The sequence below is a fragment of the Eptesicus fuscus genome, chromosome 15 (genome assembly GCF_027574615.1).
Source record: "Eptesicus fuscus isolate TK198812 chromosome 15, DD_ASM_mEF_20220401, whole genome shotgun sequence".
Classification (NCBI taxonomy): domain Eukaryota; kingdom Metazoa; phylum Chordata; class Mammalia; order Chiroptera; family Vespertilionidae; genus Eptesicus; species Eptesicus fuscus.
Window position 1 is genome coordinate 29,447,174 of NC_072487.1, and position 21,958 is coordinate 29,469,131.

At 41.2% G+C, this 21,958-nt stretch overlaps 1 protein-coding gene and 1 long non-coding RNA gene across 3 annotated transcripts in view; one reads left to right on the forward strand and one right to left on the reverse strand.

The window, feature by feature from the left end:
- LOC129151606 (uncharacterized) overlaps positions 1-21,958 on the forward strand; it is a 183,810-nt gene that overhangs the window by 31,054 nt on the left and 130,798 nt on the right. The window lies entirely within an intron of this gene.
- On the reverse strand, positions 8,332-9,009 carry LOC103289160 (cell division control protein 42 homolog). The gene is given in 2 exon segments (XM_054726999.1): positions 8,332-8,507; positions 8,510-9,009. Coding segments are annotated over 2 exon segments (573 nt in total). The 5' UTR covers positions 8,955-9,009; the 3' UTR covers positions 8,332-8,379.

A 21,958-nucleotide genomic window follows, 5' to 3' on the forward strand; every position in this document is an offset into this window, starting at 1 on the left:
GGAAAACCAAGAAAACAAACAAAAACAAAACCTTTAGACATTTCTCTATGTCTATTACTTTTACTTTGCAGTCAATAGAATAACCTGAACAATGTTCCCTTGTCACTATATAGACCTATTTTCATAGTTTTGATGGTTCTGCATAATATTTAATTGAATGAATAACATAATTAATAAACTCTCATTGATTGTCCTGATCGGTTTGGCTCAGGGGATGGAGCATCGGCCTGCGGACTGAGGGGTCCCGGGTTCGATTCTGGTCAAGGGCATGTACCATGAGTGCGGGCACATCCCCAGTGGGGGGGGTGTGGGAGGCAGCTGATCGATGTTTCTCTCTCATCGATGTTTCTAACTCTCTCTCTCTCTCTCTGTCTCCCTTCCTCTCTGTAAAAAATCAATAAAAAATATATTAAAAAAATAAAATAAAAATAAACTCCCATTGATGGACATTTGGGAAGCTTCAAGTTTTGCTACTCTAATGAATTCCGACATGAACACACACATACATCTATATCTATATATCTACATGTTTATATACCTATATATCTGTACCTGTCTATCTTTATGCACATAAATTATTATTTCCTTAGAATAAGTTCTGGTTGTATAATTATTGGTTTAATGAACATGCATATTTTCACACATAGGAGCCCTCTTAACCAAATAGACAAAAACTGGTAAATAGCTTATTAATCAAAATAGCTGATTAAAGAGGGAATAATATACAGTATTATATATATATTATAATAAAACCCTAATATGCAAATTGACCGAATGGCAGAATGACCAGTTGCAACGACTGGTCGCTATGATGTGTACTGACGACCAGGGGGCAGATGCTTAATGCAGGAGCTGCTCCCTGGTGGTCAGTGCATTCCCACAGTGGGAGCGATGCTCAGCCAGAAGCTGGGCTTATGGCTGGCGAGTACAGTGGTGGTGGCTGGAGCCTCTCCCTCTTCCGCTGTAGGCAGGCAGTAATGATTGAGGGGTTCCGGACTGCAAGAGCCCCGGACTGCGAGAGGGATGTCTGAAGCTGGCAGGTGGACATCCTCTGAGGGGTCCCAGACTGCTAGAGGGCTCAGGCTAGGCTGAGGGACACGCCCCCCCCAGTGCACGAATTTCATGCACCGGGCCTCTAGTATGTGTGTGTGTGTGTGTGTGTGTGTGTGTGTGTGCATACACACACATATATATACACACATATACATATATATGTACATACATACATACACACACACACACACACACTGAGTGGTCAGATTATTATGATCTCTGAACCCATAATAATCTGGCCACTCAGTGTGTGTGTGTGTGTGTGTGTGTATGTGTGTGTGTATGTGTGTGTGTGTGTGTATTTATATATATATATATATATATATATACATACATATATATATATATATATATATATATATATATATATATATACATATACATATATATATATATATTAGAGGCCCAGTGCATGAATTCGTGCATGGGTGGGGTCCGGCCAGCCTGGCCAAAGGGAGGGGACATGGGCAGTTGGCTGGCCTGCCTGCTGGTCAAACTCCTGGTCGAGGGAACAATTTGTATATTAGCCTTTTATTATATAGGATATACACTGAGTGGCCAGATAATTATGCATTTAGAGATCATAATAATCTCACCACTCACTGTGCACGCGCGCGCACGCGCGCGTGTGTGTATGTATATAATTGATTTTAGAGAGAGAAAGGGAGAGATACACACACATCAATGTGAGAGAAGAACATCAATCCATTACCTCCTGCACATGCCCCAACCAGGAATCAAACCCACCACCTTTTTGGTATATGGGAAGATGCTCCAACCAGCTGAGCCATATAGTCAGGACAAAAATGTTATATATATAACATGAATAAACACACATATATCTTAAGTACTTTATTTTGACTTGAAATATATATGCATATTAATTCATTAGATGACATTTTAAAATTTCTTTTTAGGACTAAGGATTTTGTTGTTGTTGACAATGGGACCCTTGATTAAAATTCTGTGTAATTTTTTTTGGATAAATGAAATTCATAATGACTTGTTTAGTATTTCTAGTTTCCCTTTTTTTAAGGTAGAGCAAGAACTGAAAAAACTTACACTGCTCCTCCAATCTTTTGCTCCTAATTTGACAACATTTGTATGTGTGTGACCTGCCTTTAGAATCTAACAAAAGCATTCAAATTAGTTTTCCTTGGAACAACTCTTTTTCTTTTCTTTTACATAATATTGATTAAATAGAAATTATAAAACAAGTATAATGACATTAAAATTTTTAAAATATGTTTTTAAAATTATAATTGACATACAATATTATATTAATTTTGTATAACCCAGTGAATAGATATTTATATAACTTACAAAGTAATCACCCTGATAAATCTAGTACCCATCTGATACCATACATAGTTTTTACAGTATTATTGCCTATATTTCATACACTATACTTTACATCCCTGTCACTATTTTATAACTAGCAATTTGTGCTTCTTTTTCCCTTCACCTTTCCACCAGTTCCTCAACCCCCATCCTCACTGGCAATCATCAAACACACACATACAATGTTCTCTGTACCTATAAGACTGTTTCTGTTTTGTTTGTTCATTTATGTTGTTCTTTAGATTCCACATATAAGTGAAACCATATGGTATTTGTCCTTGTCAGACTTATTTCACTTAGCATAATACCCTTTAGGTTCATCCAGGTTGTTGCAGATGGCAAGATTTCATTCTTTTTTAAGGACGAGTAATATTCCACTGTATATATTTACCACATATTCTTATCCATTTGTTTATTGATGGGCACTTAAGTTGCTTTCATATCTTGGCTATTGTAAATAATGCTTCAGTAAACATATGGAGCCCAACCAGTGTGGCTCAGTGGTTGAACATCAGCCCATGAACCAGGAGGTCTCGGTTTGATTCCCTGTCTGAGCACATGCCTGGGTTTCAGGCTTGGTCCCCAGTAGGGGGCATGCAAGAAGCAGCTGAGCGATGTTTCTCTCTCATTGGCATTTCTATCTCTCTATCCCTCTCCCATTCTCTAAAATCAATAAAAATATATTCAAAACAAAACAAAACAACAACAACCCACACACATATGGATGAAATGTCTTTATAAATTAGTGTTTTGGGTTTCTTTGGATAAATACCTAGAAGTGGAATTGCTGGTTCCTTCTTTATCTCTTATTATAACATTTGTGGGGTTTTTTGTTTTGTTTGTTGGTTTTGTTGTTAATCTTAAGCTGAGAACATTTTTCCATTGATTTTTAGGGAGAGTGGAAGAGAGAGGGAAAGACAGAGAGAAACATCTATTGGTTGCCCCCTGCACATCCGGGCTGGAGAGGATCCTGCAACCAAGGTACATGCCCTTGACCAGAATCAAATCTGGAACCCTTTGGTCTGCAGGCCGATGCTCTATCCACTAAGCCAAATTGGCTAGGGCCCTTTGTTGTTTTGTTTTGTTTTTTAACATTTTTTTTTTATTGATTTCAGAGAGGAAGGGAAAGGGAGAGAGTGATAGAAATATCAATGAGAGAGAATCATTGGTTGGCTGTCTCCTATATGCCCCTTACTGGAGATCAAGCCCACAACCTGGGCATATGCCCTGAATTGAACCATGACTTCCCGGTTCATAGGTTGATGCTCAACCACTGAGCCATGCTGGCAGGCTCTAGCCTTTGTTTTAAGTCTGTTTTGTTTGGTAAAGTATTGCTACCCCAGCTTTTTTTCATTTTCATTTTCATGAAATACCTTTTTCCATCCCTTTACTTCTAGTCTGTGTGTGTCTTTTGACCTGAAGTGAGTCTCTGTTAGACAATATATGTATGGGTTTTGTTTTCTTTTCCATTCAGTCACCCTGTGTCTTTTGATTGGGGCATTTAATTCATTTGCATTTAAATATGTATTTATTGCTATTTTATTCATATTTTTTTCTTTTTCTTCTTGAAGAAAACCTTTTTGCTTGTAATACTGGTTTGGTGGTGGTGGACTTTTTAAGGTTTTTCTTATCTGGGAAGCTTTTTATATGTTTTTCTATTCTAAATGATAGTTTTGCCAGATAGAGTAATCTTGGTTGTAGGTCCTTGGTTTTCATCACTTTGAATATATGTGCCAGTTCCTTCTGGCCTAAAAAGTTTCTGTTGGGAAATCCGCTGACAGTCTTATGGGAGCTCCCTTGTAGGTAATTAACTGACTTTCTTTTGCTGCTTTTAAAATTCTCCTGTTGTCTTTAACTATTGGTATTTTAGTTATGACGTGTCTTGGTGTTGGCCTCTTTAGGTTCACCTTGTTTAGGACTCTCTGTGCTTCTTGGACTTGTGTGTCTGCTTTCTCCACCAAGTTAGGAAAGTTTTTTGTCATTATTTGTTCAAATAGATTTTCAATTCCTTGCTCTTTTTTTTCTCCTTCCGGCACCCTCATAATGCAAATGTTGGTATGCTTGATGTTGTCCCAGAGGCCCCTTAAACTATCCTTTTTATTACATTCTTCTTTCTTTTTGCTTTTCTGATTGGAGGTTTTCTGCTACCTCAGATTCCAAGTTGCTGATTTGCTCCTCTCCTTCATCTAATCTGCTGTTGTTTCCTTCTTATGTATTCATAATTTCAGTTATTGTATTCTTCATTTCTGACTGTTTTTTCTTTTCTATCTCCATTTTTATGTTTTATATCTCTTTGTTAAAGTTCTCACTGAGTTGATCTATTCTTTCCCTAAGTTTGTTGAGCATCCTTATAATCAGTGTTTTGAACTCTGCATCTGATTGACTGCTTATTTTCATTTTATTTAGTTCTTTTCCTGGACTTTTGTCCTGTTTTTCCATTTGGGACATGTTTCTTTGTCTGTTCATTTTGGCTGCCTCTCGGTGTTTGTTTCTATGTATTAGGTAGAACTGCTATGTCTCCTGATCTAGACCTTATGTAGTGGGTGTCCCGTGGAGCCTAATGGCGCATCCTCCCCAGTTACCTGAGTGGGGTGCTCCAGGTGTCTCCCCCCCTCCACCATCTATATGGGCTGTGTGCACCCTCCTGTTATAGTTGAGCCCTGATTGCTATTGGCAATTCAACAGGAAGGATTGACCCCCAGGACAGAAAAGTTTGTGTGTGTGTGTGTGCGCTTGCAGATAATTCAAAATGGCAAGAGCTGAGCAAAGACTAACCTACTGGTATCAAGGACTCGATGGGTCCTGGCCAGTATTGTGTTTTATAGAAGGACTATTTTCAGTTTACCTATTAACTTACTTAATCTAGGTTTGATTGAGAGAGTTTCTACTCAACTGCCTTCCAATAAAGTACTATCAACTTGTCCTCTTATCAGTAGTGTATGAGAGTCTTCATCTCCTTCCACCCTAGTTTTTATTTTTTATTTTTTTTAAATATATTTTATTGATTTTTTACAGAGAGGAAGGGAGAGGGATAGAGAGCTAGAAACATCGATGAGAGAGAAACATCGATCAGCTGCCTCCTGCACGCCCCCCACTGGGGATGTGCCCGCAACCAAGGTACATGCCCTTGACCGGAATCGAACCCGGGACCCTTCAGTCCGCAGGCCGACGCTCTATCCATTGAGCCAAACCGGTTTTGGCTCCACCCTAGTTTTTAAACTTCAGTGGCCATAGGAATCACTTGGAGAGCTTGTTAAAAATAGATTCTTGACACACCATTCTAATAGGTTCTGATCTGTGACATGCCCTAAGAATCTGTAAAGTATCAACCAAACATTTCTTATGCAGAGCTCAGTAAAAATATTTAACTCAAGGATGAGATTCTATGATTCTCATTTGTCCACAGTCTTCTAACAAAATTTGTTTAAGATAACAGAATAACCCATACAGGTCATTTCCCCTCTTGGATTCAACCTATTATTTTTAGAAAAATGGCTCTTAGGAAAATAATTCTCTCTCTCTCAAAAGGAATTCTCTTAGTACCGCTTTTCTACAATAGAGATTTTGACAATCTAATAATCAGATTTCTTTAACAAATTGAAGCTATATGTTTGAAAAGTTTGACTACATCTTAGCAGTAGGTGGCAGATCCTCTGAAGCACACCAAGTGTCACAGAGTTGGATAGGATTTGGAGGTAACTCAGATTCTTGATTATGTATTAAACAATTTCAGAGGGGCAAGCTCTCCTTAGTTTTATGCAAGTCACTTTGTCATGAAGCTGAATTAAAATAAACTCACAGACAAGTAAATGGAGGAATTTATTCTTTAAAGATCATGTCTCTAGTAAGTCAATGGTAATAAAACCTGAATTTTTAATAAGTAGGAGGTAATGCCCATATTTTCTAAAGAACGGCAGCAACATAAGCAGCAAAATACTCATTTTTTTTTGCATAATAGAACACCAGAGTTAATTTATTAGCACCTTAAAAGGTTTAAGGACTTAATTAATCTTTACTAAATTGTAGTATAGCTACCCAGTGTCTTGCAGAGAAGAGTTGGGGTGAGGGAATATTTATCATGTTTTCTTGCTGTTTTGTCAGGGTTGAGGGAATGGTACTCAGCTGCAAAGGAAGATGATCTCTTACTAGGATGAAAGTTTGTGAGCTTTCCTTGCCAACTTAGGACCCTGGGACACTGAGTTAGCCTGGAGAGCAAGGGCTAGCTAGCTGGAGTTAATGGATATCAGGAAGGGAATATCCAGATTTGCAATGTCAGATAGAGATATGTATTAGATACCAGAGTCCTTAGTTCATAGATGTACTCACAAAGATTATTTTCTTGATCAAATGCAGGCTCCTTTGAGCCCTCTTTTTTTTTTTTTTTTTTAAGGTTTTTTTTGTTTGTTTGTTCAATACATCTGAAAAGAATGCATATACAAAGAATTGAGACATGAGAAAGCATTGGTTCAACATGAATGAAACTACAAGAATTAGGATTTGGGGAAGGTGGAGAATATTACCTAAACATTTTTTAAAATGTTGGAAACTGCAACCAAAATCAGCTGATAAAATCCCTATTAACACTTAGGAAGAGTCTTCATAAGACTCTCTCCATGATTTTTATTAAACTAGAGAGCCTCAACTGGCTGCTCTAGGGTTCTTCATGCAAAACAGAAATAAGGGGATTCCCCTGACTGGTCCCCATGTTGTTAAATGTTCTCCCTACCCCCATCCCACCCCTAGCTTCTTAATGAAGCAGGTCTCCATCCTCATAACTTGAAGAGGATGTGAATCATTCCAGACATCTGTCTTCTAGCACCTTTCATATATACCAGGTCTTCAGTTGTGTTCTAGGAACCATATCATACACTATTAAGCTGCACATCTATGCTGAGCATATAAGACAATGACTGACAAGAAAAAAATGTTTTTTTAATTAGATACTTAATCCATTTGGTATATTTCAAAAGGTGCAATACTTTCCTTCATTTATCAGTGAAAGAAGTTAGACATTAACTTTAAAAAAATCAGCAAACAGCTAACAAATTTCCTTGAAAGTCAGTCACGTATATAGTGCATCCTAGAAAAGAGGAGGGGCAAGACAGGTTCCACCCACTTTTATGAGTTTCATCAAATACTGAACCTACTCAAGGGTGGAGAGAAAAGGCAACTTTCAAAAAGGAGTATGTTATTAAATGAGGCATTTACTATACTCCTTCCTAAGAGCACCGGTGGGGAACATGTTTTCTAAACTAGATCTAGGAAGTGGAATGCGGAATCACTCCATCCTCTTCACCTAAAGGGCTGTCCAATGGTTAACAAATTTTTAAAAAATGACTAAATAAAAACAAACTCCACACACACACCCCTCCCCTCCCACCACAAAAAAAAAAAAAAAAATACTAGATGTTTCAGATCACTTTCCAGCGTGGAATCCGGGAGCAGCTTCAACAACCCGAATTAGTCTGTTACAGAGTCATCACAAGCATGCCTTGTTTTAAAGAAAACAAAAAACAAAACAAAAACTAGTACTGATCGCTTTTCTGACAATACACAATTACTCAAAATTAACTAGTATTGGGAGGGGGAAAGGGACCATATCTATGGGCCTTGTTTTATACGAGTGCATATGCGTAGGTGCAGGGCATTTGTCATTATTGCAAAAATGAATTTTAATTTTTAATCTTTAGTTTGATTTAAACATTGCTTTTAAAATATATTTTATTGATTTTCTACAGAGAGGAAGGAAGAGGGATAGAGAGTTAGAAACATCGATGAGAGAGAGACATCGATCAGCTGCCTCCTGCACACCCCCCACTGAGGATGTGCCCGCAACCAAGGTACATGCCCTTGACCGGAATCGAACCTGGGACCCTTCAGTCCACAGGCCGACGCTCTATCCACTGAGCCAAACCGGTCTTGGCTAAACATTGCTTTTAGTATGATGCCGAAACCAGCTGTGCAGAAAGGGCTCTGGAGAGATGTTCATAGCAGCACACATCTGCGGCTCTTCTTCAGTTCTGGAGGCTTCAGGGCAGCCAATATTGCTTCATCAGTTACATTCTTTAGGCCTTTCTGTGTGAGTACAGAACACTCCACATACTTGACAGCCTCAGGTCACGGGCCAGCTTTTCAGCAGTCTCTGGAGTGATAGGTTTCTGTTTGTTCTTGGCAAGTTTCTCAATCATAGAGGGGTCATCTCTGAGATCAATTTGGGTCCCAACAAGCAAAAAAGGAGTCTTTGGACAGTGGTGAGTTATCTCAGGCACCCACTTTTCTTTTACATTTTCAAATGAGGATGGAGAGACCACTGAAAAACAGACTAGAAATACATCTGTTTGTGGATAACTCAGCGGTCGTAATCTGTCATAATCCTCTTGCCCTGCAGTATCAAAAAGTCCAAGAGTATATGGCTCTCCACCAATCATAACTGTGACTGCATAGTTGTCAAAAACAGTTGGTACATACTCAGATGGAAATTTGTTTGTTGTGTAGGATATCAGAAGACATGTTTTACCAACAGCACCATAGCCCACAACAATGCACTTAATTGTCTTCATTGCTGAAACAGTTTTATATCCACTTTAAATGTTTCAAATCCAATGATGACCTCAGCCTCTCTGCTGGGGCATTGGCAGCACTGCGTGAGCCCTCTTTTGGACTAGGCCTCAACCTTGACCTATAGAGATTGTAGATTCTCAGCATAAACAATTTTATTACACTCCTGCTCCCACCCTTCAACACCTGCCCACCCCAAAAGACTTGAATAAGCTTTAGCATGGTTTCTAACAGCTCAGGCCCATATATTTGGGATGATCAAGCACCCATTAACTTCCCGCCTGGGAAATCTCAAATCTGCCAAAACAATCTACTATTTGTTTCAGTTAATACCTGTCTCCTAGTCTCTATGCGAGGGCATGAGCCTGACTTCGATAAATACCAGTAGGAAAACTCAAATGTTCTAATCACATTGACCAAACTCCCTATGTGCTTTTTTTTTTTTTTATAAACATATTTTATTGATTTTTTTACAGAGAGGAAGAGAGAGGGACAAAGTCAGAAACATCGATGAGAGAGAAACATCAGCTGCTTCCTGCACATGTTCCACTGGGGATGTGCTCGCAACAAAGGTACATGCCCTTGACCGGAATCAAACCTGGGACCTTTTAGTCCGCAGGCCGACGCCCTATCCACTGAGCCAAACTGGTTAGAGCTCCCTATGTGCTTTTTGTAGTTTTTACTTCCTTAATTCGGTTGAACTTCTACTTATTCTCTCTTTCTAATCCCTTATTCTTCCTTTAGGACACCCATTCACCTCTACATGAATCAAAGTTGAGCTTGGTTTACACTGGACTCTCTTTCCTGCTGCAGTAGTTAGTGAGTAAATCTGCTTTTACTGACTTTAGTGTCTAGCTAGAATTTTAACTGGTGTCAAAGTTCTCTTTGACAGTTTACATACTAAGTTTGCATGGCTCTAATTGTGAGCTATCCCTAACCTCAACCCCACCCCATTTGTGCTATGGCTATACCAGACCTAGCTTATGTGCTTTTTCTGATCCATTCAACCCCACAGGTTCCATGGTTCTTGGCTGTTTTTCACAGTATCTCTAGGGCCTTGTCTATTCCATCTGGAACCAGTGGATGTCCAGAGGGAATGTGGAAGTACAGGGCATCGATGCTGTAGGGGGAAAACTTAAACAAAGAGAGATGGGAAACAAGAAGGAGTCAGCAGATAAATTTACTACCCTTTTTCTCCCTAGCAGATGATTTCAAGACACAGTATCTCCATATGGCCTTTCTAGAGAGGTCCCATGACATTGGGCAATTAATTTATTATGTGCTTAACAAAGCTATGGTCAGCTTAGTATTTGCCTTCTCTCCTTTCCTGACTGACTTCTTTTCCCTCATTCTTGCTTCCTTGGGATTGTATTCTCCATTAAAATATCAGCACAAAAGCTTTACCTCAGGCTCTGTCTTTTTTAGGGAACTGAGGCTATGAAAATGGATTTCAGGATTAGCCCTAAAAAGCAAACTCTCAAGGTAGAATTTTGGAGTTGGATTGTCTACTTGACTATAGGCAATAGAGACCACATTGCTGGTGGTAAGTGGAGCAATAATAACCCTAAAGAGTAGGGTCATATTAATGAAGTCTTGCCTGTGATTAGGTGGGAGGAGTTACAAAGTATTATGTGGGAAATGATAATGATAAGATTTGTTGCTGCTTTTATTGGCAGCAGAAGTCTTACAAAAAGAAAATGATTGTCGCAGGGCAGCTAATTGCTAATTTAAGGGATTCTCTGGAAACTGGAGGTGTCAATGGCAGCCTGGAAATGTAAAGGAAATTCAATGTGTGGCTTTCATGAATATACTATATTAAAGCCAGAACCCAGATGGGAAGAGGGCACAGAGACTTATGATGCAGATACTTGAGTGGATCAACCTAAGAACTCTGACTTGAAAAATTCCCTGGAATGTTCCTGTGCCAGTAGAATTTACCTGCTTCCTTTGCCAAAGGAAATCAGCCTCCTTTTTTCCTAGAGGCTGTGCAATGGCCTCACCTGAAGCAGGTGTCTTAACAAGATGATGTTTATTCTCCAAAAATTGCTTCCACCATACCTCAGTGCCTCCAAGCCAGTAACCAGGATCATATTCCAGCACATTCTGAGAGGAAAGAAACAGTCCCTGCTTAGGGAGGAAATGGACTACTAAGCTCACAAATGGCAGAATCTGGCTATTATATACTAGCAGGTAACAGAATATGTGTAGGAGTGGATTTTGAAGATATCAGATCAGAGGAATATAATGCTGGAAAAATTTACTGGTATGGGGTATTCTCCCATGACTCAGGATTCAATGTTTTAGGACCTAGAGCTGATCTAAACACACTGTCAGGTTGGCTCCTTGAAACATAATTCATGACAATGACCTAGAAGATGTGAGGTTGGCAGTCATTTGGCATTATATTGAACAAAGAGACCATATAGATCAGGGAAGCAGGAATGTTAGAGTGAATTTACTAAGTACAAGCTGAGAACCTGTCACTAATTGTGTTCCCTGGAAAGACCCAGTGCTCACTCTCATTTCTGAGGCAATAGAAAATATACTAGCACTGGGTCCATCAGTTTCTTTAGGAAGCCCCGTGATGTCTGTTCTCTACAGGCCATGCCTGCAGATGTGATATGGAAATTAGGCTGCCTGATATCAACGAGGATGATGGGATTTCAGAATGAGAGGCCATGGCAGGTTTTAATTCTCAGAGACAAGTTGGACATAATTATTGCACATGGCATCAAAATCAGAGTAGCAATTAAAGTGCCTTGGCCTACATGGATCTATGGTGATTTTAGGGGCAAATAGATGGAGATCTGACAAGGGCATTGATTCATGTGTATAATAAAAAATTGAGAGCTGGGAAGCTGACATAAGTACTGCAATGAAAAAAATCACCCAGTTTCTAGAACTAAAGTAGGATATAGACCCAGAGTTCATTGACTAAAGGGGAGACCAGGACCCATTGAGGAAAAACCTGGAAATGTTACTATAGTGTATATGTCACTGAGTCATATGATATGCAACACAGAGTCTAGAGATGTACATACCAGTGGGAATGGTCATCTCAGGAGGATGGACCTGAGAAGAGGTCCTGCAGGCTCTAGGATCAGGTTTGAGGCTGTGTGCACAGAGCCCTTTGTGGTCCCAGGAATTCCAACTGTGATCTAGAAGGGGGGGGTACTGGGTGTTTGTCCAATGGTCTGTCGACCTCAACTTATAGGGAGGGGCACGGATGAAGGAAAGCTAGATGGGACATAAAATGCAGGACTCAGAACAGGGCCTGGGTCTAGGAGTGGTATGGGAGTTTGGCATAGTTAAGGACCAAAAAGACTGGTGAAGCTGGAATAAGATAAGCATGGGAGGCTGTGGTAATAAGATGAAATTGATGAGGTAAATCTTGAAGACCCTGACAAGGCATTGGATTTTTGTTCTTTTGGTATGCTTTTTTTTTTTTTTGCCAGTCAGACTGCACTTAGGCCTGCAGAGCCTTAAATGGTAGCTGATTGGGACCTTGGCTGAGGCTTACCTGAAAGCTTTGGTACAGGAGACCTTCTGAAAGAAGGGGCTTGAGATCTCACCTAATCTGTGGTCAAGCAGTGGTCAAAGTAGACAAAAGTCACTAGACTGGAGCCAAGGTAATATCACAGCTCTGACAAAGGAGCTTTTCTATAATATGATTCACTGATGTACACCCATGGGCCTGGAACTGAATGGAGACAGGACCTGTTCCAACTCACCCCCAAACTGTCAGGAGGGAGAAGGCTGCATACTTTGCTCTGAAGCTAATAAATCTACCCATGTATCCTTTTATATTTCATGGTATCTTGGTTTCACTTATGAACACTCTGAGGTTCTTTACAGCAGTGCTCTTGGACACCTTTCTTTGTGCCTTACCTTCTTGTAAACTGAACGAACCCCAGTCTGCCAGATTTTCAAGTCCTAGTTCTACCCCATCCTTGGCCTTTGGGTTACATATTAACTCTTTGTCTTGCCAGCTCAATGTAAGCTGATTTAGCTGGCTCATCTGACCTTCTGATGCCACATGGCAAACACTGTTCCAGTTCTGACCACTTGGAATGTAACTTCTACCCTAGCTAGAACAACCTTTGCCTCCCAGCAAGGAGAAATTGAGTGTTTTGTTATGAACCACTGGATTCAGAGCACCTGCTTGGTTGCCCTAGCAACAAGGCAATGGCTCTGCTTTTCTTTAGTCCTTGGGCCTGGGGAATATGACACTACAGAAGGAAAATTCAGAGCCCTGAGAACAAGTTCCTGCTGGGCCCACCCAGTCAGTGGAGGATGGGATACAGATACAAACCCTGCTTTCACAGATAGTGGGACTAGCAGTTGCTGTGGGCAGCTAAACCCACCCCTATTCACCATCCAGAGAAATTTAGAGGCAAATCAGCAGACCTCTCTGAAATGAAACAGTCATAATGATTCATGAATATCCAGAGCTTTGGTTGGAAATTGGGATGGAGTAGGTTCTATTGGGTACAAACTGATTGCATTTCTAACATACTGAATTTTAGGAGATATGGAAGGTCATAGCTCTGCTCCTGATGCTTAACAGCCATGTCCAAAGGAAGAGCAACAAAGGTCTACCCACAAGAATGGATAGACATTGCTCATCTTCCAGGAGGAAGGATTTATACCTCTACAGCTTTATGGGCTATCCTGGGGTGAATGAGAGTAAGTGATCCAAACTTCCACCACAGTTTAGCCATAGCCTCAAGAGAGCTAGCTCAGGTCACCAGGCTTGAGCCTCCCAATATTAACAAGCCTCTACATAAGGCTAGAGATAGGACTAGCACACACATGCCTTGCCTCTCTCTTTTGTGTGGTAGCAAGGCCACTCCACAAGGTGCATGCATGTGTGTGCACACATGTCTATGTGTGCATGCTTGTTCCCCTATGTCTGCCAGTTCCCCCAAGCAGGGCACCTATATCCCCTATAAGCCATTATGCCTGTTTTTATGCAGATTGCATTATTCATATTCTACTTCTAAAAGATACTTACTTAAAGACCATCTATTGCATAAAGTAGATTAACTTTAAGGACTTGATATTGGCAATAATATTCAAGATCACCTTCCTCTTGCAAGTGCCCTCTTTCCTACAGAGAAAACCCTTGGGAGGGTTTTACATGTGATGCTTGCACTACAAAGATGCCCCTGGGCAATCCTTGGCCATAGTGGCTAATGTTTAATAGTGGCAGCAGGACTTTTGCCATTTTGGAAGCAACAGTTTAGCTGAGTGCTTGGCTCTGAGTCAGAAGCAACTGGATTCAAATGTCCACTCTGCTATTTGCAAGCTGCAAAGACTTGGGCAAATTCCTTAATCTTTCTGCCTTAATTTCCTCATTTATAAAATGGGACTGTTAATTTTTTCCCCAAGGGCTTTAGTGAGGATTATAGAAAATAATAGATGTAATGTACTTAGCACATAGCATGTGCTCAAATGCATGATTATCAAGGTTTACTGAACTTTGTCACTATCCTCACACAGTTTAGCCATAGCCTCAAAAGAGACTTATTTGAATGTTCTTTAAATACTTGCAGGACATTTTTTTGTATGTAAAAATGTTAATTACCAATGCCTCATATGAAAAAGCATGTTTCATCTCTTACTGTTTTCAAATCATGTCTTTTTCCCCCTCAGAAAAAACTTGCAGTGTAGAAACATTTCCATGTATTAGAAGTTAATTGCATTGTTTTGCTAAGTGTCCCCAAAAAGGATAAATATGATTTGTTGGCTAGCTTGCATATAAACAATGAAGCTACAGCTCACTTAGTAATGGCATCTTTTCAGAGTTAGCTAGACTTCAGCTTCACTGAGAAGACTGCATGAGTCAACCCCATCCCCCAAACACATATACAAATATACTAAAGTGGCTAGAGTACAGTTCAATAATCTGAATTTAGATAAACTCAAAATCTCTGAGCTTTGGTAACGAAGTGCACTTCTATCAGATATGCTCTAGTTTTCATGACCAAAGTGCCCAAAAGAAGCTAAAATTAAACTTCCTTTTGACTTTTACTTGTTTTCTTACATTTCTAAGCAAGTGAGACACAACACCTTTGTTTGACTCTACAGGAAATAACGGATATTTTGGTCAGTGCCTCAGATTCCTTTGAGACCCAGCAAAAAAGGAAGAGAACATGTTTCTTTATCTCTAGAATGATCAAAAGGCAATGTAAGAAAGCTCTCAAGCAAAAAGAACACACAATCTTTCTTTATCCTATGAACCTGTCAGTCTTGAAAGACATGAATACATCTTCCTCTCATTTGAGAGTTGCACAGGCAGTCCCTATATCAGAATGGCAGAATTCCAGTGGTTCATTTGTAGAAGTGAGTTAGTTATGTGGAAATCAGAATGCATTCTCCATAGAAACCATTTTATGCATGGTGATTAGCTGTAACCTGCAATGCTCTAAAGTAGAGTTCCAACAGAACTACTGTACTTGGCCACTCGATAAACAGTATTTTTGCAGGGAGATGTGGTCAGGGGTTCAACTAATGATGTCAGGAATGGGGGACTCTTCCCTTTTCCACTATCCCCTACTTGTAAACCTCTGTCAGATTAGGGCAGGGAATCCCCTTATGAGGTGATTGGGAGGAGGGTAAAAGTGTGGAGCTGGAGGTTCAGAATTTGGGGCTCACGGGATGGCGTGTTGTGAGAACTTGGGAATTTTTTCTTGCTCAGCTTCAGAGCAGCTCCTGGTACATTTCCTTTCTTTTCATCCACTGACCCAAATAATTTATCTTCTTTCTTCTTTAATAATGGGAATGCCACAAATAATCTCTTCCTTCAGAGCAGGATTTTTCTTTTCTCGTTTCAATCAGAATAAGAAGTTCACTCTACTTGCCTGGTCCTGAAGGAAATACATGGACTTTGTTAGATACTCAATGGAGTTAACAACAACAACAAATCCCCTGACTTCCTTCTCAGTATTTCAAGTAGGTTCTATAGGTTAAGGTCAAAATCCTAGTTAATGGTAAGTCTTTTTCTGCTTAAGGAACTGGTGCAAGATTTACCCATATTTCAGGAGGAATCATAGATTTAGGCTTTAATGATAAACATTTAATCAAGAGACACGGCTGATGGAGGTTTAGGGGTGAAGAGCAAAGCAGTGGGATCTGTATGGCACAAAACAGGATAAAATGACTGTGTGAGTAGCACCCCCTAGTGTTGAGGAGAAGTTGTGAGTGGGGGGAGATGGCTATGAGAAATGTTATGTTCCAGTTTCTCTCTATTCCTTTGCTCTAAACCACTCCTGTAGGAGTAGGATCCCCAGATGCTGGGTTTAGCTGCTCAGAGACTTTTGAGTAAGGTGCTGAAGGTAATTAAAGAGACAGCATCCAGAAATTAAATCACAATTCTGATGCCACTAAAGGATCCAGGGAGAGAGGTGAAATCCAAGTGGCAGGCAATGAGATAGACAACGGGGGCCAAAGCAAGAGATTCCCAGGGGGAGCCTGGAGAGTCTACTAGGTGCTACCTGGGGGAGTGCTATCACCATTTTCTTTTTTAGGACTCTCAAACTCTAGGGAGGGAAGGAAACTTTGGAAGGCACGGAGTAGACTTGCATATCATTCCTAAGATCACCAATCCTGCCTGGGCTGAGGACAAAAGTGCCAAAATAAGAGTGAGAAGTCTTTAAAGCCTTCTGGAGACAGATATATAAGCAGGTGAACCAAGCAGAAGTAAAAGCCACAGGCTTAACAACTAGGTATGTGGCAGAATTAGTTGTTGGCTGCCTAAATGCCCTTAATTTTTTAGTCATTTAAGATGCCTGCTTGGTTTGGACCTAGTTTGCCTTTCTGACTCTGGCTATTCTGATCTTTTGTTGAAGTTGATATTTGTCATCATGCTGATTCATTTTAAGTACAAATCAGATTTTACTTACTGGCCAAGTTCTGCCTCCTTCCTCTCCTGTGGAGTTTGATGAATTATAAGGAGGACCCAGTCAGTTTGTGGATTTCCTTCCCTCATGTCATTTATTTTTTTAATTTTTTAAAATTTTTTGAATAAATTTTTATTGTTCAGATTATTACAGTTATTCCTCTTTCCTCCGCCCCCCCCCCCATAGCTCTCCTCCACCCGGTTCACACCCCACTCTCTGCCCTTACCCCCCCAACTGTCCTCATCCATAGGTGTACGATTTTTGTCCAGTCTCTTCCTGTACCCCCCACATCCCTTTGGCCCCAAGAATTGTCAGTCCACTCCCTTTCTATGCCCCTGATTCTATTATGTTCACCAGTTTATTCTGTTCATCAGTTTTTTTATTCACTTGATTTTTAGATTCACTTGTTGATAGATATGTATTTGTTGTTCATAATTTTTATCTTTACCTTTTTCTTCTTCTTCCTCCTCTTAAAGAATACCTTTCAGCATTTCATATAATACTGGTTTGGCAGTTATGAACTCCTTTAGCTTTTTCTTATCTGTGCAGCTTTTTATCTGACCTTCAATTCTGAATGATAGCTTTGCTGGGTAGAGTAATCTTGGTTGTAGGTTCTAGCTATTCATCACTTTGAATATTTCTTGCCACTCCCATCTGGCCTGCATAGTTTCTGTTGAGAAATCAGCTGACAATCGTATGGGTGCTCCCTTATAGGTAACTAACTGTTTTTCTCTTGCTGCTTTTAAGATTCTCTCTTTGTCTTGTGCCCTTGGCATTTTAATTATGATGTGTCTTGGTGTGGTCCTCTTTGGATTCCTTTTGTTTGGGGTTGTGTGTGCCTCCTGGACTTGTAAGTCTATTTCTTTCACCAGGTGGGGGAAGTTTTCTGTCATTATTTCTTCAAATAGGTTTTCAGTATCTTGCTCTCTCTCTTCTTCTCGCACCCCCATAATTCTGATGTTGGTACGCTTGAAGTTGTCCCAGAGGCTCCTTACACTATCTTCATATTTTTGGATTCTTTTTTCTTTTCCGGTTGGGTGTTTTTTGCTTCTTTGTATTTCAAATCTTTGACTTGATTCTTGTGATCCTCTAGTCTGCTGTTGGATCTCTGTATATTATTTTTTACTTCAGTCAGTGTATGCTTAATTTCTAGTTGGTCCTTTTTCATATCCTCGAGGGTCTTGCTAAATTTATTGGCCTTTTCTAGAAAATTCTTGAAAAACCTTACAACTGTGCTTTTGAACTCTATATCCAGTAGTTTGCTTTCCTCCATTTCTGTCATTTGTGACCTGTTTTTTTGTCTCCGCATTTGGCTTCTTCCCTGAGTTGATAGAATGGCTTTGTGTGCTAGGTGTCCTATAGGGCCCAGTGGCTCAGCCTTCCCATTTACCTGAAGTGGGCACTCTTGGTGCACCCCTTTGTGGGCTATGTGCACAGTCTTGTTGTAGTTAAGCCTTGATTGTTATTGGTATCACTGGGAGGAATTGACCTCCAGGTCAATTGGCTGTGAGGATCAGCTGTGTCTATGATGGGAGAACTTCTGTGCTGGAGACACCCTTATGAGGCAAGACTTGCTTCAGTGGGCTTTGGTGCTCACTGAGTCTGCCCCCTGAGTGTGTCCCTTATGGATCTGAGGAGTTGTAATCTGGATGTTCCTACTCTGACCCCTGGGTACAGTGGCTCTTGGATCTCCAAGGAGGTGCTAATTTAGCCTCTGCCTGAGGCCACCCAGCAGGAGCTATGGAGAGATCTGCAGATTTCTTTGTTTGGGTTTTGGAGGTGCCCAGATGAGGCCCAGCTGTGAAGCAATACAAGCTGCTGTGGGGCCTTGGGCCTTCTTTTGGATGTTCTGGGTCTCACTGACTCAGCTGCAGTTTGTTAGGTAAGTTTAGATTTCAAAGGACCCGGCTATTCATATGCAAAAGTCTCTGTGCACAGTTTGGATGGGGCGGAGTCTCAGGGTGGAGCAAACAGCAATGGCTTCCAGTCAGCCCTGCCCGGGTTTCAATGTCCCTTGGTAATTGCTGCAAGCACCTCTGAGAGAAAGCCGCCCTCGAGTTCTGTCCACTTCCAGACAGTCCAGTTTCTCCCTGTATGAATCTGGGTCCCCAGAGTCTCGCCCGGAACTGGAGTTCAGAGCAGTTCGGGAGCTTGTGTCTCCCTGTGGATTGAAAAAGACAGCCGCGTACTCAGTTGCCGGCCCTCTCTGCACGCGCGCCTCTGTACCTCTGTCTTTACTTCCATAGGTCCTGTGAGTCTCAGTGTGCTTTTCTCTTTCCTTCTAGTTTTAGAATTTCCACTCAGCCAGCTTTCCTGTGGTTCTGGATGATGTCCGTTTTGTCTTTTAGATGTAGTTTTGAAGTTGCTGTGCGAGGCAGCAAATTCAGGTGTTTACCTATGTTGCCATCTTGGTTTCTCTCTCATGTCATTTATTTATTGAACACTTACTATATGCCAGACACTGCATTAGAAGCTGGGGATATAATAGTGAACAAAACTGACAATAAAAAACTCTGCCTCTCTGCAGTTTACATTTCTAGTTGAAGAGACAATGAGAAAGATAAATAGCAAAATATAATCCATGACATGTGCTAAAGCCAAAAATGTGGATATGGTGGTTAAAATTGTACATAGGATGGCTAAAATGGGTGACTTTTGAGTTAAATTTTTTTTATTGTTTGAAGTATTACAAATAGTAGTATGTATGTCTCCTTCCCCCCCAGCCCCCCAGTTGACCTTCTCCCGGCCTCCCCTACCCCCAGCACATTCCCTCACCCCTCCCAGTGTCTTGTTTCCATTGGTTATGCTTATATGCATGCATACAAGTCCTTCGGTTGATCTCCTACCCGCCCCCCAACATTCCCCAGTCTTCCTGCTATAATTTGACAGTCTGTTCGATGTTTCTCTGCATCTGTATCTATCTTTTTTGTTCATCAGGTTATAATGTTCCTTATTATTCATAAACTAGTAGCCCGTTTGCACGAAGATTCGTGCAATAGACCTTCATTCACCTGGCTGCCTGCACCAGTTTTCTGCCGGCACCGGGGACCCAGGCCTTGGCTGTGGCCACCGCCTTCTGCCTTCTTTCAGGGTCCCGGCTTGGCCCTGGGCGGTGGCCTTGGGCTCGGCTGCACCCAGCGTCCCTGCAACCCGATCGCAGGAGCAAGCCGACCTGGGGGGTCGGCTTGCTCCTGCGATCGGAGCAGGCACCCGGCTGGCGCCCAAGGCCCGGAAAGCCCCGGGCGGCTTTCCGGGCCTTGGGCTCCACCGCACCCCAGCGTCCCTGCAACGGTTTCCTGGTGGGCGTGGTTGGTGGGCGTGGCTTGGTTGGTGGGCGTGGCTTTGGCGTAGCGAAGGTGCGGTCAATTTGCATATTTGTCTATTATAAGGTAAGATAAGTGAGATCATGTGGTATTTTTCTTTCACTGCCTGGCTTATTTCACTTAGCATAATGCTCTTCATTTCCATCTATCCTGCTGCAAATAGTAAGAATTCCTTTTTTTTTATAGCAGAGTAGTATTTCATTGTGTAGATGTACCATAGTTTTCTAATCCACTCATCTGCTGATGGGCATTTAGGCTGTTTCCAAATCTTAGCTATTGTAAATTGTGCTGCTATGAACATAGGGGTGCATATATCCTTTCTGATTGGTGTTTCTGTTTTCTTTGGATATATTCCTAGAAGTGGTCAAATAGCAGTTCCATTTTTAAATTTTTGAGGAAACGCCATACTGTTTTCTACAATGGCTGCACCAGTCTGCATTCCCACCAGCAGTGAAGAAGGGTTCCTTTTTCTCTGCATCCTCTCTAGCACTTGTCATTTGTTGATTTGTTGATGATAGCCATTCTGACAGGTGTGAGGTGGTACCTCATTGTTGTTTTGATTTGCATCTCTCGGATGATTAGTGACTTTGAGCATGTTTTCATATGTCTCTTGGCTTTCTGAATGTCCTTCTTTGAAAAGTGTCTATTTAGGTCCTTTGTCCATTTTTTTATTGAATTGTTTATCTTCCTTTTGTTAAGTTGTATGAGTTTCCTGTAAATTTTGGAAATTAAACCCTTATCAGAGATAACATTGGCAAATATGTTCTCCCATGCAGTGGGCTTTCTTGTTGTTTTGTTGATGGTTTCTTTTGCTGTTCAGAAACTTTTTATTTTGATGTAGTCTCATTTGTTTATTTTCTCCTTAGTCTCTCTTGCCCTAGGATCTGTGTCTGTAAAGATATTGCTACGACATATGTCTGCAATTTTGCTCCCTATGGAGTCTCGTAGGATTTTTATGGTTTCCCGTCTTACATTCAAGTCCTTTATCCATTTTGAGTTTGTTTTTGTATATGGTGTAAGTTGGTGATCTTGTTTCATTTTTTTCATGTATCTGACCAAATTTCCCAGCACCATTTATTAAAGAGGCTGTTTTGGCTCCATTGTATGCTCTTGCCTCCTTTGTCAAATATTGAGTATAATGGCTTGGGTCAATTTCTGGGTCCTCTATTCTGTTCTGTTGGTCTATATGTCTGTTCTTGTGCCAGTACCAGGAAGTTTTGAGAACCGTGGCTTGGTAATATAGTTTGATGTCTGGTATTGTGATCCCTCCAACTTTGTTCTTCTTTCTCAGGATAGCTGTGGCTATTCGGGGTCTTTTTTTAATTCCAGATGAATTTTTGGAGAGTTTGTTCTAGATCTTTGAAATACGCCATTGGTATTTTAATAGGTATTGCATTGAATCTATAGAATGCTTTAGGTAGAGAGGGGGACGCTGAGCCTCAGGAGCTGTGGAGGTGCGGAGATCCGTGAGCGCGGAAAGGGCGGGCGGCTGAATACGCGGCAGGCTTGCTCGCGGCGCGCGCGGAGAGGGAGGGCAGCAGACGCTGCGTGGCTGGCTTTCTCGTTTGGGAGAAAAGCAGGGCCGCCGACTGCACTGAAATCCAGCTGCGGTCGGGGAGAAACTGGGCTGTTTGGCAGCGGACGAGGCTTGAGAGCGGCCTTATCTCAGAGGCGCGCAGCCATTAATTCGGGCACGGAGGAACCGGCCCTCTTAGGGCTCGGACAGAAACCAAGTTTGTCTGTGCCACCCTGAGACTCCGCCCCATCCAAGCTGAGCACAGC